At 48.9% G+C, this 17,791-nt stretch overlaps 1 protein-coding gene across 2 annotated transcripts in view; it reads left to right on the forward strand.

Moving 5' to 3' along the window:
• The window catches only part of LOC144762300 (exportin-5-like), a 2,334,361-nt gene that overhangs the window by 783,627 nt on the left and 1,532,943 nt on the right, over positions 1-17,791 (forward strand). For both annotated transcript variants that reach the window (XM_078647447.1, XM_078647448.1), the window contains exon 13: positions 6,401-6,529. In XM_078647447.1, coding sequence (XP_078503573.1) covers positions 6,401-6,529 — 129 coding nt within the window. The remainder of the gene's footprint in view (positions 1-6,400; positions 6,530-17,791) is intronic.

Genomic DNA, 17,791 nt, shown 5'->3' on the forward strand with positions numbered 1-17,791 from the left:
TGCAGAGAAGGGGGCGGCTTAGATCCTTACCGGAGAGGAAGTGATGTTACGGCAGTGCCGGCACCACTGGTAGTTGCTGATGTATTTGAGTCAATGAGTGCTTAGTCACTCTTGTTGATGATCGGCCCCGTCCCTATGACGATCTCGGGACTGGTTGCAGAGTTGCTCTGTAGCCGCTGAAACCGGAGTTCCAGCTCCGCTCAAACAGAAGAGGTGAAGTCGTTGGTATCCCTGCGTCTTCGAACGGGAGGCTAGCTCGCTCTAGCCCTTGGTGAATGTTTGGCAAGATGATGAAAGTTTCTTCCTTGGTCCTTTCTACCTCTCCTTGGCACGAGAGACACCACCACAGGCCAACTCACTACAGCGCTCTGGCAGAAGGGCAGTACAACTCCTGCGGTTTCCGGGTGCACTTCCTCGGCAGAGGGTATCTTGTTCGTTTCCAAAGTGATCCTAAAGATCTGGGGTCCAGAACCCAGTATTTATACTCATAAATCCTTTGTCTGCAACGCAGGGCTTGGGGAACCAGATGCAACAGGTTCAGGGGGGATTTGGAGCACTTTGCTTTGCAAGCCCGTCTTCCCCTTTGTCCGGTGCAGGCTAGGTGATCAGACGCACCACAGGGGGCGGAGCCAGCATTATCTTGGCTGGCACAGTCCTATTCAGAGTCAGGAGATTATTACTCCCACTATTCTCAGAACAGATGTCCCATTCAGCCTAGTGCTGATTCATCCTGCCCCTCCTGTAGCCTCACACACCTCCCAGCCGCTGTCACGCACAAGCCAGACATGGAATTCACATCAGGCAGGCAGACACATAGCACACAGAAATGCCAACTCCTAAAAGTGGCATTTCTCTAGCAGTCCTATTAAATCTGTGCACACCATTGCGCAGCATTTATTCTCACAATTTCATACATACTAAACTCGACCATGCTGTTCATCCCATCCCAGGAATTACCACTGACACACTAAATCAGGGAATCCCCCATGCATTCTTATGGTAGGGCAGGCCAATCTCACCACACGTGCACAGAGAGCGCACGCACTTTACACTGGGCCACAGTGCTAAAGTGCCCAGAAGCCGGAAACCACCAACACCATGTCACCGAAAAGGCAAAAAGGTTTTAGGGGTGAACCTGCCAAAAAGGGCCAAGTCCAACACGAACCATCTCCTGATGGGTCGTTCTTTGCATCAAAATCTGCTATACCTTAGTGAAAAAAGAACCTCCAGTGTTGTTGCGTGCCCATTCCACCAGGGCGACGGCAGCCACTACTGCTTTGAGACGTGGAGTCCCTATTCTTGACATCTGCCAGGCAGCTACGTGGACTTAACTGCACATGTTTACCAAAAACTACTGCCTGGACAGCCAAGTCCGGAGAGACGGCTTCTTCAGCCGATCAGTTCTCCACGACTTTCTGGTGTGAACTTGGTTCGCAGACCCACCACCGGGTTTGGTATTGCTGGGGTATCTTGTGAGAATTTGGCCTGATATATTATGCTCACTAGTTCTAGTGATCACCTTGTATCAGTCCAAACAACCCTTATGGTGATAGGTTGTAAGTCAACCTTATAGACCAGCTATCCTAATGGTAGCATGGACAAAGCAGTCTTAGGCTAAACTCTTTTGGCATGTGAAGCCAGCTGTTTTACCACATATAACCCCTTGAATACCAGAACGAAAGGACACCACACAGGTTGTTATGAAAATAAACAATATATTTATTATTAACAAACACCTCTGAACTCTTTATAAGATCAGAGGGCTAAGCACATGACAATCTCTTAGGAAAAATACGATAAGTTGCACAAAATTACAATGGTGCCTTAGGGGCACGACAAACCATATACTAAGTAAATGGTATAAGGAAATCGATAGAAGGAATGGAGCTGTCCAGAGGCTGTAGGATCGCTGGGACTACACTATCCTAACCTTAGGTAAGTAACAGGAGGCCCACGGGATGCGTGTGCAGAGTGTGAACTCACACGCGATATGCGGAACAAAGTCAATGGACAGTACAGTTTACGAAAAAGGTGAGTACGGACAGTCTTTACTATCTAGGACTAAAACGACTGGAAATCTGGACACTAGGAGAGTTAATCTACCCTTGAGCACCGAAATGCACTTGTTACCTCACCCACGGACTGCGGGTGCATAGGTGTCAAAGTGTGTCGGGTTTCCGCGTCGAAGTCTATGGAGCCTTGAAGAAAGATGCTGCAGGCGACCAAGTGGAAGATGTCCGGTGCGATCCAAGGGTGGATCGAGGAAGAAGAGGACCTCCGCACAACCTCAACATCATCTCTTACGCCGACGACACCCAGCTGATCCTCTCCCTCACCAGAGACCCCGACACCGCCAGAACCTGCCTACACGAAGGGTTGAAAGACGTCGCCGAGTGGATGAAGGACAACCGCCTGAAACTGAACTCGGACAAGACGGAAGTCCTCATCCTGGGATCTTTGCCCTCCGCCTGGGACGACTCCTGGTGGCCCCCAGCCCTGGGGACCGCACCCAAGCCAACCGACCACGCACGCAACCTGGGCTTCATCCTGGACCCCTCCCTCTTGATGACCAGACAAGTCAACGCCGTCTCCTCATCGTGCTTCAACACCCTGTGTATGCTTCGCAAGATCTTCCGCTGGATCCTGACTGAGACCAGGAAGACTGTCACCCAGGCACTCGTCACCAGCCGACTGGACTACGGAAAAGCCCTCTACGCCGGAACCACAGCCAAGCTACAGAAAAGACTCCAGCGCATCCAGAACGCCTCCGCCCGACTCATCCTGGATGTCCCCCGACGCAGCCACATCTCCAGCCACCTGAGGAACCTGCTCTGGCTCCCCGTCGACAAGAGGATCACGTTCCGGCTCCTCACCCACGCACACAAGTCTCTCCACGACCTGGGCCCCAAGTACCTCAACGACCGCCTGACCTTCTACACGCCCACCCGCCAGCTACGGTCCACCAGCCTCGCCCTCGCAGCCGTACCACGCATCCGAAGAGCCACCGCCGGAGGAAGATCCTTCTCTTACCTGGCTGCCAAGACTTGGAACTCCCTCCCCATCCACCTTCGGCTGACCCAGGACCATCTCGCCTTCAGGAAACAACTCAAGACCTGGCTGTTCGAGCAGGAGCATACCCCTCCCCCCAAGCGCCTTGAGACCCTCCCGGCTGAGTAGTGCGCTATACAAATGGCATGATTGATTGATTGACCTGAAAGCAGAGGGGACAGTGTTCAAAGTCACTAGCCAGTGACCGGTGTGGAACCAGGAAGGAACCAGGTGCTGTCGTCGCGATCAGGTGAAGAGTGGAAGCTTGTCTCTGCAGCCACGTGGACCAGGAGTTGTCTTCGACGACCAGGATGGAGGCACGAGCTGTCCCACGCAGGCTCTCGCTGTCGGCGGTGTCGGATCCGGATTTGGACTCAACAGGCCTTGGCAAAGGCAACCCACGCGGTGAGTGGAAACGACGTCTGGTGCGGACCAGGAGGGTCTGGGGTGCTCCTCTTTTGGAAGGAAGCAAGGGCCAGTGTGGAGCAACCAGACCAGCAGTGAATATTTCAAGGATCGTCGTCTAGGAGGCCACTAGCCAGCCTGCAAGTGACCAGACAACACGTCGAGCAGCAGTCAAGCAAAAGGGCCCCACGTAGATCTCGTGGATGCTGGAGGGCTGGTCTTCGGTGCAGGAGCTGCTCTGTGCTGGGGCTTCTCAATCCCCAAAGCACTTTCTCGAGGGTGCCTCTGAAGTCGTGCTGGAAGCGAAGTGCCGTTTCTTCAAGATGGCCGGTCCCACGTGTCTCGTCACACCCACGGATCTCAGCTGTGCTGCAGATGTAGGTTGAGGTCAGAGAGGTCTGGAAGTCCGGATCTCGTCGGGCTCTGAAGTCCTGTTCCGGCAGGAAGGACGACAAAGTGAACTGCTAGGACGCTTGATGGTGCCTGCAGTTGCAGGGTGGACACTCCTTGCCCACAAGGGAGATTCTTCAGTCTTCTGTGGAGCAGAACGTCGAAGTCCAGAGTTTCTTCTTGTAGAGTTTCAATTCAGAATAATCTAATTTGGAATGGGACCAGCTCCTACCTTTATTCTCCTAAAGGGGGCTGTACTGTGACTAGGTCCCTCCCATGGGTGGGGCCAGGAAGGGGGGTGGTTACACGCCCTATCCTTTGTCCGGTATCGCGCCAGAGCTGGGGCTGGAGTGCCCCAGTAACTGGGTTGAACCGGTGTATGCACAGGGCACCTTGTGTGCCCTAGGCATGTCTCATTCCTTTCAGGCCTGTCCTACCTAATACACAAAATCCTGTCTGGGGTGGTGCTAGCACCTCCCAAGGCAGGAAACCCTTTGTCCAGGCCTCCCTCGCTGGAAGGACTCCCAGCAGCAGGAGGTCAGACTTGTGTCTGTGGTGGCAGCATCCATTTTGTGATGCTGAGGCTTCATTTAACTTTAACCGGGGTTCACAGTTACTTACATGTCGTGTCCCTCTAAAAGGGTGGAATGCTACCCCCGTCGCCAGAATTGGCGAGGGGGTAGTATTCCAATTTGTATGACACCTTATTCGACCTGTTTTGATAATGTTATACCAAAGTTAGCATTCAACCGCGAGGATTATAATGCACTTAAGAGTATATGGTATAGCGTTATCATGGAACAGCTATTAGGACTTGGTTCCGCAAGCTGCAGACGGGCACAGCTCATGCCAGAGCACCATCTCACATAATTCCAAGCACTCTGCCTTCAGGATTGATAAGGCCTGCCATAGGAGTGACTGATAGGAGTATATGTGTCCATTTTGGGGTTAGATATAGGTATTCTATATCTACAGCAAAGGGTAATTACACCACCTTGCCCCAGCTGTCTTACCAGCCAGTTGTGTCTGTTTAGATGGCCAGCCAGGGGTGGCATAATACATGCTTCAGCCCCTGGTAGGCCCTGGGTACACCTATGCCCTGGTGCACTGTACAGGGACTGATAAGGTGGCCCAGTACCAATTGGTAAATGCACCTAAAGTACATGGATGTCAATTTAGAGAGAGAACAGCTAGGCTGTGGGTCTGATTAGCAGGCCCACAGCCAGGGAAAGTCGTAAACCAGTGAAGCAAAAAGCAAAAATCTGGGGTGACCATAGGATTGCAGACCCTAGTCTCCTACATATCTATTCTAAGGTGAGGAATCCATAACTAATTTTCTCTTTCAAATAAACAAGTTACTTACCTTCGGTAACAATATATCTGTAAGAGATATAGGTTAGTTATTGATTCCTCACTGCCCCACCCATCCTCCCCGTTCTGTGAACTGACTTCTAGGGTAAGAGACTTCCCTTTCAGGGCCTTAGTGTTTGTGCACCAGTTGTCAGTGTCTTACATGGCTCTGCGCTTCAGGCGTGGAATGTCATGTAATGAACTGACGTCAGTGGCTGAGGGCGGCGTCTAAGATACTGCAACGTCATTCCGGCTACCACGACGCCAACGATTAATGCGAGGTTGACCAATGCCACCTAGCGACGTGCAGAGGTGCTGCTGAGGAAAAAATTCTCTGGATCCAGTTTGACGCCTGTGGGTAATTCTAAGAGAAGAATCCATAACTAATCTATGTCTCTTATAGATTATATTGTTGCCTAAGGTAAGTAACTTGTTCCTCTGGAAGCTTTCGGTGGATCTTTTTCATTTCGTGTATAAAAATTCTTAAAAATCGAATCTATTGTTATAGTGTCTCGTTTCTTTCTTCTGAAATTATTTTGTTGCTGGTGAAATGCTTTAACATTGTTCCTTTGTGTGAGCCTGACTGCCCAGAACCACAGCTTTCTTCATGTGCCTTAACAATAGGGCAGAATGAAAATTTCCTAAGCTGTTAAAGGTCCTGAACTGTTAACTAGAGAATGATAAGGCCAGTTTAATGCCTCTTTTATTGTTTACAGTTAAGTATGGTTTTATGTTTGCTGAACTGTGTATATGTAGCAGATAATATAGTATTATATATTATCTGCTATAACAAGGGCCAGTGAACCTCACACTGAGTAGCCTGAAGAATTTAATTTCTTAGCAAAAACTTACATTTGGTTAAAGTGAATGGCTTGCAAGCATTGACAATTCTGTATTTGTGAGAACCTGGACATAGCCCTTGCAGGTTGTCCATTTGTGAAGTCTAATAGGGTGGAGTTGTGAGAAGGCAGCACGTGCTTACTCCCTTACACGTGTGTTTAGCGTAAAATACCTTGCCCGCCTCTTTCCCTGGTATCAACACTTCTAAGCAAAGTTGTGATGAATTTAGGCTAGTAAGTTTAGTAGAACTGGACTTGTAGGAGTGGCTATTTGACATGGGATGTCTATTTTACATTGGATGTTGATGTCTAGGTGGACAACTTTGCTTCAGTGATTCAATAGCAATCTCCTATTTGTATTTTTTTAGATGGCGTTGGCGAGCTGAAGGAGATCCTCCAACTGGCATGCAAAGTTGAGCCAAGGGTGTGTTTTGTAATGGCCAGCTGGTGTTTAAAATGCCAGATGTCCATGACCAGTGAACCTGCATCAGCCAAGTGTGAGTTTTTTTTCTTGGTACATAAAAACAGCAATGCATATTGAACAAATGTGTTTTCTGGTATGAGCCTTTCCCATGTGCCCTTTCATAGTACAGAATTTTAACAAGTTCAAGTTATCACCCTACATAGCTTTGCAGAATACCACTGGTACCTTTGCAGCTACATTTTCTATTTTTAAAGATGCTTAGCTCGCTTGGCCTATGCAATTTTAAATGACCCTAAATACTTTATATTGCCATGCCATTTCCGCATGTTGAGTGTTTATTAGGACACAAAATTCGACCACTAACCAGGAATACCAGACATGACTTGCCTGGGAATCTAATGCCTTCTTTTACTACCAATGATTTCTGTTAAATCTTTTTTTTGATTAATATACTTTTCTTTGTTTTACATATTACATTATTTCTGATGGATACTTATTCCTGCTGATTTCTCAGTGTTTGAAGATCAGGAAATGTCAATCTATTTTGCACCAGTAGGGGGCACTGGCTCCATCTTGTTGCTGGAAATTACAACAATATAGCATTACTTGATCCTTAAAGTGCCACCCCTGCCGCCCTAAGCTCGCTTTCTATGAGTTTTTTTCCGTTGAGAAATTCGGTGCAATGCTCAATATGTCTCCAACTAAATGTTCAGGGTTTAAACCGTGCTAAGATCTTGATGGTAATATGTCCATCACTGGCCTGTATCTGATTGTTTATGGTCTCTGTGGACAGATCATGTCATGAGGTCATGTAGCTCCTGCCTCATTTTACACCCCAAAGCAGTAAAAGAAAAGGCAAGCCAAATTGTTCATAGCGCAGGCCCATGACGATTATCTGACACAGTGTTGGCTACAGCCGACCTCACAGTTCCCTGCCTCCCAGTCTTTCAAATCCTTTTGGGAGTGGTAGCGCAGGCATATGGTAATAATTCCTTTATTTAGATATAAAACATATCTTTAAAAAGTCGCACAAATCACATTGTATACAATTTTATAAAAATAATTTAAAAAAAAAATGATTAAAAGAGAAGCAAACAATAAAATGTGGCCGAAAGCATACCAATTAAAACATTACAATTTGTGGATTAGCCCTCCTGGTCTTTGCAAGTTCTATTATAATGCATAATCAGACTTGGCGATGAGCAGAGACCTCAGCAGTATCCATATTTTCTAGGTTGCGGTATGCTTGCTGAATAAATTTGGCCACATTTATACTTAAATTAATATTATCCGAAGACAAAGCAGCAATGATGGCATGCCTACAGGACCGAACCCCCAGCCTGTTCCATTCTGGCTTGAGCAGATGCCTGCGTTGAGAGTTAAATGTAGGGCAGATGCAGAGCACGTGCAAAATTGTTTCAGTTGCTAACCCGCATCCTCTACATATTGTGGCCTCCTTTTTGCAGCGCCAGGTGGGTAGATTTTGAAGAAAGCGTCAATCTCCCATTCTTAGGGCAATCAGACAGCGCTTTAGATGAAGTGAAAATGTCGTGGAGAGGTAGGCAGCAGGTGTTAGTCGTTTGTAGGAATTAACTACTGCCCAGGAATGGCTACGCTTTGTGACAAGAGCTTTGTCTGCAGCCAAAGATTTCATTCTTACACATTTTTTGATTATATTTTTAAAAACAGTCTGACTGGGATTAAGAGCCCAGAGTTCGGCAACTGACATTTGGTGGATATAGTCATTCAAGAGGCGGCCGAATGTTCCCCCTGGGTTGGTCTCGTTGATTTCTTTCCAGGTTAGAGATTCTAGTGTACCTGGTTCGGCCTGTCTTAGTTTGTGACACAGCTTAAGATAGGTGCCGACATTAGAGGCTTCATAGTTAGTTAGTCCCAGCTCTAATCTAATCTGGGCCGGGGAAGCGGTGCTCGGCAAGTGAAGTGCCTTTCTGTAGATTTTGGTAGTGTGTTTGTTTAGGGCAGAGTTCATTTTACCTTTAAAGATCTCTATGCCTTATGAGAGTGTTGGCCCAATCTTTGCTCTAAGGACTTCTAGTAAGGGGGCAAGGGTTGGGCCTGAAAGTTTCTTTGATAGTTTGGCCAAGGATACCACTAGAGCCGTGGTTTTGGCTGCAATCACACTGCTTTGCTCTGTGAAACTGCCCCTGGAGTCCAAGTGGACGCCTAAATATTTATATGATTGGTCAATCGTAAGACTTGTTTTGTTGATTGACCAGCCACCGCCACTAGCGTTTCTTACCAAAAGGGACTATCAGGGTTTTCTCCATATTAATTTCTAGTTGGTTGTCAAGCGTGTATTGCGATAGTGCATCAAGAAGCCTTTGTAACCCTACTCTAGTAAGGCTAAACAGGGCCAGGTCATCGGCATATAAAAGGTTGCATAATGCCACACCTCCTATTTTGGGTGGATGGCTGTTTACCCTGTCTAGGGTACTTGACACGTCGGCTATGAATAGGTTAAAGAGAAGGGGGGCCAGTACGCATCCCTGTTTGACACCACGTGAGGTCATGATTTTTCGCGAGAGGTGCGAGCCGGACCCTAACTTCACTCGAACCCAGGTGTCAGAGTAGAGTTGAATGATTGAGTTCAGTATCTTGTTTGGAATGCCCCACTGTGTCAGTTTTTTCCAAAGGGCCTCCCTGGGTACTCTATCAAATGCTGCCTTGAAATCGACAAAGCAGCAAAAGGCCAGCCTGCGTGTTAATAAAGCATTGTCAATGATAGTGGAAACTGCCAATAAGTTTGTCGTGGTACCTGAATTGGCAACAAACCCTGTTTGATTCAAAGGAATCAGATTGTTATCCTTTGTCCATTGCCTTAAATCCTCCAGAATTAGTCCTGCAAAATGTTTTGCCTCTATGTCCAGTAGGGCGATTAATATATAGTTGTTCGGAATAGCTCGAGATCCAGCTTTGTGAATGGGGTGAATTATTGCACCCCTCCATGAGTCCGGGATTGTCGATGTCCTCAGGGTGTAATTAAAGAGATTTAATAGGACCGTGGACCAGAAGGGGATGTCTGATTTATATAGCCTTTGTGGCAGGCCATTCGGGCCTGGTGCTCCGTCTTGTCTTCCTTTTGTCACTGCTTTGACCACTCGTTCCTCAGTTAGTACAAGTACAGTATGGGGGCCTGGGCTTGTACTGAGGGCGGTGTTCAATGATACATCGGCTCCAGTCCCGCGTACCCTCGGTGGTCTGGTGCAGTCGTGATGGTATTGTGCCTGAAAGTGAGCTGTTGGGTATGTTACCCATTCTGCTTCCTGGATGTTGGCTGAGCCAGAGTTTGTTAGGTTCAGGTTGGTGTGGTTAACAAGGGACCAGAATTTCCTTAGTTTTTTTGTTTGCTTTCCCACACCAATGTTACCCAATATTGGTTTTCCTGAGCCTGTTTCTCTTGGGAGACTGCCCTCCTGAATGCTTTTTGGGCATGAAGATATATGGCAAGGAAGGCACTGTTCCCCGGGAATTTTGAAGCCAGCCTCAATGCGTTGTTCCTTGCTCTCTTTAATGGTTTTAAGGCAGTGGCGAATGCAGCCCCTGCTGGTGGTGGACGATTTGATCTCTGCGTTGTCGCTGGATGTGAAGGCACAGCTGCGACCATTTCCATATCGGGTCGGCATCTTTGTCGAGGCTGCCTATTGTGAAGTCCTTGCTTGTTTTTAAAACATTCTGGCTGTTGGATTCATTCCATTTAAGGCGCTTCAGATTTTCGGTGTGAATACCCATGTAGGTTATAGGTGCTACTTTGTGGAGATCCTGGTGTGTGGTGAAGGTGGTGACCTGCGGCCTGTGATCACTTTCAGACTGTTGATGGATACAAAAACTGTTCAATTTAAACAGTAGTTCTGAATTACAGATGGTATAATCTAGATAAGACTTTTTTCTTCCGTTCGACCAGGTCCAGTTTGGAGGTGAGTCACTTGTTGACCTGCCATTCACTACCAAGTAGCCTGCGTTGTAAAATCTCGTCACAGTGAGCTCACCTAGTATATTTGGGGCTTGCTTCAGGGGTTTAGATTGAGTCATGGCCTCGATGATATTAATAGGGTCCGGCCCTTCCATGTCTGCAACATTCCCCTGAAAAAGATTTGTGTTGAAATCTCCCGTGATTATGCGATCAGAGTTGGGATGTTCAGCGGCCATGTCGTCCATGATCTCGCACAGTCGGGCCAGATGGTCTTTTTTTTGTACAGGTGCTGGGATTGATGTACACATTGACGAGGAGGAGTGAGCGCTGCCTCCTCCATGGGTTGATTTTGACCCCAAGTAACCAATCTTCTTCAAAATGGAATTGATTGAAGGCTCCTTTTAAGTTGTTTGAGATATATATGGACAGTCCGCCTTTGGGGTGACCAAATCGGCTGTCCCTGAGTGCTGGTTTTCGGAATTCAATGTATCCTTCTATGGGGTGGTCCGCCGTTGCCCAGGTTTCCTGTAGAGCGATTGCTGCATGTTTACACAAGAAAGCCATGGTATCCTCATTTGAGGTTTTTTGGTGAAGTCCGCTGATGTTCCATGAACACAATAAAAATGGAGGCCGCCCTTGGTTGATGTCTCCTTTGTACTGCCTGTCCGCCGCTGAGAGAGGTTTCTTAAAGGGATTATGTATTTCTGCAAGCATTTCACCGGCTGGCGGTCAGTTTGGGTGTTTTGATGACAGGATAGATGGCAACCACCCCCAGCTATAGTTAGATTCTGAATTGTCTCCGGCTTGCTCGGGCCTTTTGATTCAACATCGGACCCTGAGGCGTTTTTTAAGACCGAATAGGGTCTCATGCGTCTTGTTTTGTTAGTTGTTGCCGGGTGGCTGGGTGAAGTCGATCTTGTTAGCAGGGAGGTGGGATAGCCAGGGGTGAAGTAGGGGTATACTCTAATTCCCCAATTCCGCAGAATAAGCTTCTGTTCAAGAAAGGCTCCTACCCAACTGGCCGAGGAGAAAGTCACCTCACTGACCTCGGAGGGTTAGTTTCCTCGGGGGGAGAGAAATTCGATGGATTCTATGTTGTTCGAGGTCAGGCCAGCTAGTCCCGGGATTCCTTCGGATAGTTTTAACAGATTAGATCCGTTAAGAATGTCGTGCCGCCCTTTAGATTTATATTCGGGAGCCAGAAGAATCTGATGGCGCAGTGGATCATTATTGATTGACTCCGGAACACTTATGGGCTTAATATTGGAATTTTCGGCTATCGTATCCGGTTTGGTTTCGTATAACTGTTGTGACAGTCGTTGCGAAGCCTTCTTCAAATGTAGACTATGACTGATCTGAGCTACAGGGTCATTGCAGATGGTTTTGGAATAATTAAGTCTTACCCTTGTGTTTTCTTTTCCCGGGGAAGTGAGAGCCATTGATGGCCTAGATTTTTCTGGTGTCGTTGTGCTTGCCGTCACTGGGCTCTCCCTAGTGATTTCTGTGGGGGCACTGCCCTTAGTTGTTTCCGGGACCGTAGTTTGTTTGCTTTGGTCCTGTGGGCTCATCACCGATTCTTGTGTGAGTTTTTCCACGGTAACTCCCTTGGGGATAGTCCTTTGCTCTACGGCATTGTTTTTGACGGGGGATTTTTTGTTTTCGGGTTTTTTGAAGATAGGATAGAGATCCTGATGGACCATGTTGGAGTTTGCCCTAAGTTTGTTTCTGGCTTTTCGCTGACGCTTGCGCTCTCTCTTGCTGCGTGGTAGGACTGGCCCTGGGAGGGCACCCGCTCTTGATTCGCTTTGAGACGTGGGACTGTTTGTTTGCACAGGCTCAAGTTGGTCATGCCTAGTTGTTTGACCGGTTGGTGACGAAGGGGGTCAGTTTTCAGCCATCAGGATTGATTGTGGTTGCGCGCTCTGGGGATGACCGTTCAGCTTCGTTGGGTCAGTAGTTGTTCCTGTGATTGGCGCCTCTCCTTCATTTGTATTTATGTTCTGCTTGGCAGGGGCCTCAGTGGGTTTTAGGTGTTCTTGTTGTGTAGAGGATAACGGTTTGATGAATAAGTTTCCTCCCCTCAACAACTTTACTTCCCTTATAACAGTGGTTAAGCATTCTGGGAGCAGAGAAAGGGAATCTATAATTGGGGAGCAACAGCAGGGTGGTTGAGCAAGCTTCGTAGAGGCTTGCGCCCGTAAAATTAAGGAATTAAGTTTGTCTAGTTTGCTGTCGATCCCAGATGTAAATAGCGCCAGGGTGTTTAATTAGTCAACCTGCACCTCAAGTTTTAACGAGTGGTAATTAAGTGCGTTAACTGTTTGCTGCAGGGTCTGTAGTAGTTGTGGCCAAGCACTGGTCCCAGAGTTTTCTTCAGTATTTTGTTTTTCGTTTGGGGTCGGGCTGGACCTTGGGGAACTTTGAGAAGTTTTGAAGAAAAGGGGCAGGTCCGTCATGAGCTGATCGTTGAGGGCAGACAGTGTTGGCTGGCTTTGCAGTGAGGCCTTTGTATGGCCAGTTGGCGAAAATAACATGTACGGGGGGCTCAAAGCCGGTGGTGCTGTTGGTAGTGCTGTTGTGGTGGTTATTGTTTGTGGGGTTAAAGATAGTTGACTGCTATTAGAGTGCTCGGGGCTGGCTTGCCCGTGAATTTGTGCTGTCGTTGTTTGGTGAAAAGAGGCCACACGAGGGTTGAGCGAGGTCGCTACACAGGTTGCAATAGTTTGGGGCGACATTAGTTGGACCTCTGTTGGGGATATAGTGTTCTCCGGCTGGTTTTGAGGAGTTTGATAAGACCAGTGGTCCTCTGCTGGGGGAGCTGGGGACTTATCCGATAAGAGGAGGGCTGGTTGAGCGTTTTTATTGTTGTGGTCGATGCAGGGGGATCCAAAAATATAGACCTCTGATGGCTCAGTTGCCCTCGTTGTTGCAGGTGCCCAATGTTGTGCCGAGACCAGATTAAACGCCCCTGGTTGGGCCAAGGGAGTGATATTAGTTGTTGACTCCGGAGGTTGCGCTTGTGGTTGTGGTGATTCCGCGGGCTTTGATGAAGTTTTTTTTTTTTTTTTTAAATAAGTCCTGTATGCTTGGGGTTTTTTGTATTTTTGGGCTCTGGTTGGCGTTGGGCCGAGGCCTCTGCGGTGTCAGGTCGTGTAGCTGTCCTTCTTTTGGGCGCTGTATACTTCCTCACTTTTCCTGATCTCATTATTTCCCGAAGGCCTGAGCACTTCTAGTTGCTCACGGGTCCAGCACCGGTGGAACTTTGTTTTGCAGCTCTTTTAAAGCAATGGGCTTTTCGGAATTTTCTGAGTTCTGGAGCTGTACGAACTGTACTGGACTGTACTGGACTGTGCATAGGCTGTGCGTTGTATGGCTGTCTTCAAGTGTGGCACCCCCCCTGCTCACCTCACCCCGTCCCTCCTGCACTAGAACCCCTGCCCCACCACCACCCGCTGACTCCACCACCTTTCCACTACCACCGGGGTCCGAGGCAGCTTGGGCAGTGTACTGGGTGAAGCAGAGCCAGCAGGGTCTGGGCGGGACTGTCAGGGCCTGGGCAGGGTTCGGGGTCGGGGGGCAAGGGGAGCAGCCCCAGAGCTGGTGGGTTCCCGTGGCCAGCCAGATAGTGAGCAGCGAGTGAGGGGTGACCAAGGGGCGTGGGCGGTAGAAGGCTGGGGCACCGGCCAGAACCCCAACAAGAGCAACAGGGGCACCGCAAGCCGTGAGGCACGAAGGCTTCCGGAGCAGGCAGAGTGGTGAACCGGGAGAGGAACTCAGGAGCTCAAGGGCTCTAGGGCTCTCCGTGCTTGTACAAGCTCGAACGCCGAGCAAACACCGGGCAGTCAGCCCGTTGGGGCAGGCGGGAGGGACATGAGAGAGGCCGGCCGCTCACCAGAGTGAACAGCAGTAAAGGTGAGGAATGTTGCCTCTCTGTCGTCAGACCCGTCAATCCTGCGCCCCTCCCCCTTCGCGCGCTCCGGGTGTCTTACCTTGAGTCTCGCGCGGATCTCTCCGGTCAGCCTCACCGCCTCTGCCTCACTGCGCCCCTCGCCTTTAGCCTTTCGCCAGCCGCAGCTTGTTCCCAGCTTCTCACCGGCTCACAGCATGGCAACCCCCGCACACCGAGCCGCCACCGCCGATGGCCTCTCCCTCACTGCGTCGCCACGCCTACCCGAAAGGCCTGGTAGCCACGCTAGTGGGTGCGGCCACTCTGCAATCCTTACGGCAATCCTTACAGCACTCAGAAACTCAGAGACCTCTCGCTGAGCACAGGCATATGAAGATGAAGTAGCAGTGCAACTCTGCATCTGAAGGTAAGTCCCCATCCCCTGAGGAGTACTCTCCAGGAGTAGTGTTGGCAGAGATTTCACCCTTGGAGGCATGGCGCCGTCCTGGGCCTGGCTCCTGGGTTGCCACAGAGCCTCCTATTCCTGCCCCACTGCCTGAATTCCTGCCTCACTGGGCAGTTCCTGATTTAATGCTTAGTATCCTGATGGACATATATAGGTGAGCAATGACCCCCTCTCAGGTCAGTTTACCCATCTCTGGAAAGCTTGGTGGTCCAAGCCTTGAGCTGCCCCAAGCAAGTTTCTCCAGTATTGGGGTGTCTTTAATAGATTCACATGCCGGAATCATTCCCCGTCGTCGGAGTGGGAGTCCCACAGTACATAAAAAAGCAATAATATGCAATAATATCCTTAGAAAAACTTGGTAATAACCAACCAGGAAGTAAAGTAGCCCAAGCTACCATAGAAAAAACTTCCACACTCATGACTATCCTAGACATTTTGTATAGTCCAAACTGCAGCCAATCAGGCAACAGCACCCACCAGAAAGTCCTCCCCAGAGGCTCAGGCTCTCTGATTTTCTACCACATGCCGTGTGACGGGAGTCTCCCTGAGCTCTGCTCAGTTTTTGTCTTCAAAATTTCTAGATTCTGCAAGTATTTTTACTTTTCTTCAAAGAAGTTTTTATTTTCAACTCTGCTTCGTCTGGAAAGCTTCGCTCTTTTTATAAGGACCCTCACGATACTCCAGACTTTTTTTTTTCTGAACTCAGGTGAGGAGTCGCAGGTTCTGTGGAACCCTTTTCTCAAAGGACCTTTGAGAACGGAGAGGCCCGTCTCCTTCTGTGGCTACAGGAGTTGTAGACTTTCTGACACCCCTGTCTCTGACATGGAGAGTGTTTGTTCTGGATGTGCTAAGTCCTCTCTAAGCGTGGGTGTGGAACTGAGATTCCTTCTTCTTGGCCTCCAAGGATGAAGTAGGATCCTCTGGATATTGTTCCCCCATGGAGTCTGCTGGCCTCCACGCCTACGGGACCTGGTCTCTGGTGTTTCAGACTCTTACTGCCACCTTTACAGTATAGAAAGGTGCCAGTCCGTCTACGGGTTCGTCGACATGCCCGTTGACGATGAAAGACTCCGTCGTCACTTCGTCGATGACGACGACGTTGTGTCGACGAGTCTAAAGGCCATCTTCAACTTCTAAGCTGCCGTCGTCGACGGTGACCTCGTCGTCGACAGTGGCCTCTTCGTCGTAGACGGTGCCTCCGTCGACGACGGTGAGGACAGTGCCCTCTCGTCGACTGTAGGCTCGTTGACGACCATTTAAGCCTAGTCGACAGTGGCCTCGTCGTCGACAGTGGCCTCGTCGTCGACAGTGGCCTCGTCGTCGACGGTGGCCTCGTCGTCGACGGTGGCATTGTCGTAGACGGTGGCCTCGTCGTAGACGGTGGCTCTGTCGACGACCGTGAAATAAGCCTCGACGATTGTCCTCGTCGACGGTTGTCCCATTGGCGACGGACGGCTTTGTCGACAGTGGGCTCATCGACGGTAAACTCCGTCGACGGTAAACTCCGTCGACGGTAAACTCCGTCGACGGTAAACTTCGTCGACGGTAAACTTCGTTGATCTTTAGCTTTGTTAACGATTGGCTTTGTTGACGGCAGTGCTGCGTAGATGGTGGTCTCGTCGGCGGTGGCCTCGTCGACGGTCAGCTCTGTAGACGTTAAAATTCAGCAATTACTCCATCGACTATCAACTTTATCCAACAATGGACTTTGTCGACGACGGAAAACTTCGTCGATGGTTGGCTTCGTCGAGGGTTGGCGTTGTGGACAGTTAGCTGTGTTGACGCAGATAGCCTCGTTTACGGTTGGCCTCATCGACGGTTGACCCAGTCAACGGTTGGATTCGTCGACAGTTAACCCAGTTAACAGTTGGCTATATGCACAGTGCTCATGTAGCCTATTTATTAGTCGTGAACTGCGTTTTCGCTACATCAATGTGATGGCGTGATGGCTCCTTACTCAACGCCATAATTTCTTGGACTGGCTAAAAACGTAACCAGATTCTCAGCCTCTGGTTCCTTAAGACCAGAATTATGTTTTTCTGACGACGAGGCTGCCATGTCCTGTTCCATGGCAAAATTATACCCTCTCTTACACCTGAATCTCCATTACATTACCCTCCAGTGGATATTGGAGGATCCAACCTCCTCATGAAGAGAACGGCGACTCGCTTTCATCTTCCCCTCGTCACGAGGAAAGAAGCAGACCGTTTTTCTCTTCGATTTTACAATTAACTACGGACACAAGTTCGTTCAGTTCCTCTGATACCTTTTATTTGACAAGAGGTCTTTAACTCTTCCTGAGCCCAAGATCTGCGCTGGCGGTTCTTTCACGCCTCGAACACAAATTTAAAACGCCAGACCATTCACCTGCTTGTCTTGTCTCTCAGCTACAACCTGACTCATCTTTTGCTCGGGCAGCCCAGCGACGTCCTCGCAATTCAGCTTCTCCTTTGACGTTTTTCTCCCGACCGGGAATGTCGATGCCTCGTATTATTGGGGGGAAAAGTTCTCCACAATGACTGCAACCACAGTTTCAGCAGGCAATTCAGGTAGCCCTTCTTCCCAAATCCTCCTCGGCTGATGCTTCAAGGATCGTGCAGAAGAATGGAAGAAATGCATCAGAAACAATAGACCGTGCAGTGCACATTGCGTCTCCAAGTTTTTAGGCAGCAGCTGTGGTAAATAAATAAATAATACCCTATTTTTGACTAGACATATATCATAACAGATAGCTCAATAAATAAGAGTCAAGATTCGAGGTAGTAGGAGTTTTGCAGGTTTAATACAGCATAAGGACAGGAACAGGACAACCTGCATAGGAATAGGATGACAGAGCCCAGCAGCTGCTGGGGCTGGGTCTGGGATGAGCGCGCTAACTTTTAATAACAATACACGAGCATATATACATAGCGCAAACACATAGCATTACATTGCAGTAGGCGTAGCAGTGGGTGGAACAGAAGGCGTGACGCGTAGCAGTCGCGAAAGATAAGAGTAAAAAGAGGTGTAACTGGGCGTATACATAGACATGTGGTGCAGACGTAACAGGATA

The sequence above is a fragment of the Lissotriton helveticus genome, chromosome 6, assembly GCF_964261635.1.
Source record: "Lissotriton helveticus chromosome 6, aLisHel1.1, whole genome shotgun sequence".
NCBI classification, from domain to species: Eukaryota; Metazoa; Chordata; class Amphibia; order Caudata; family Salamandridae; genus Lissotriton; species Lissotriton helveticus.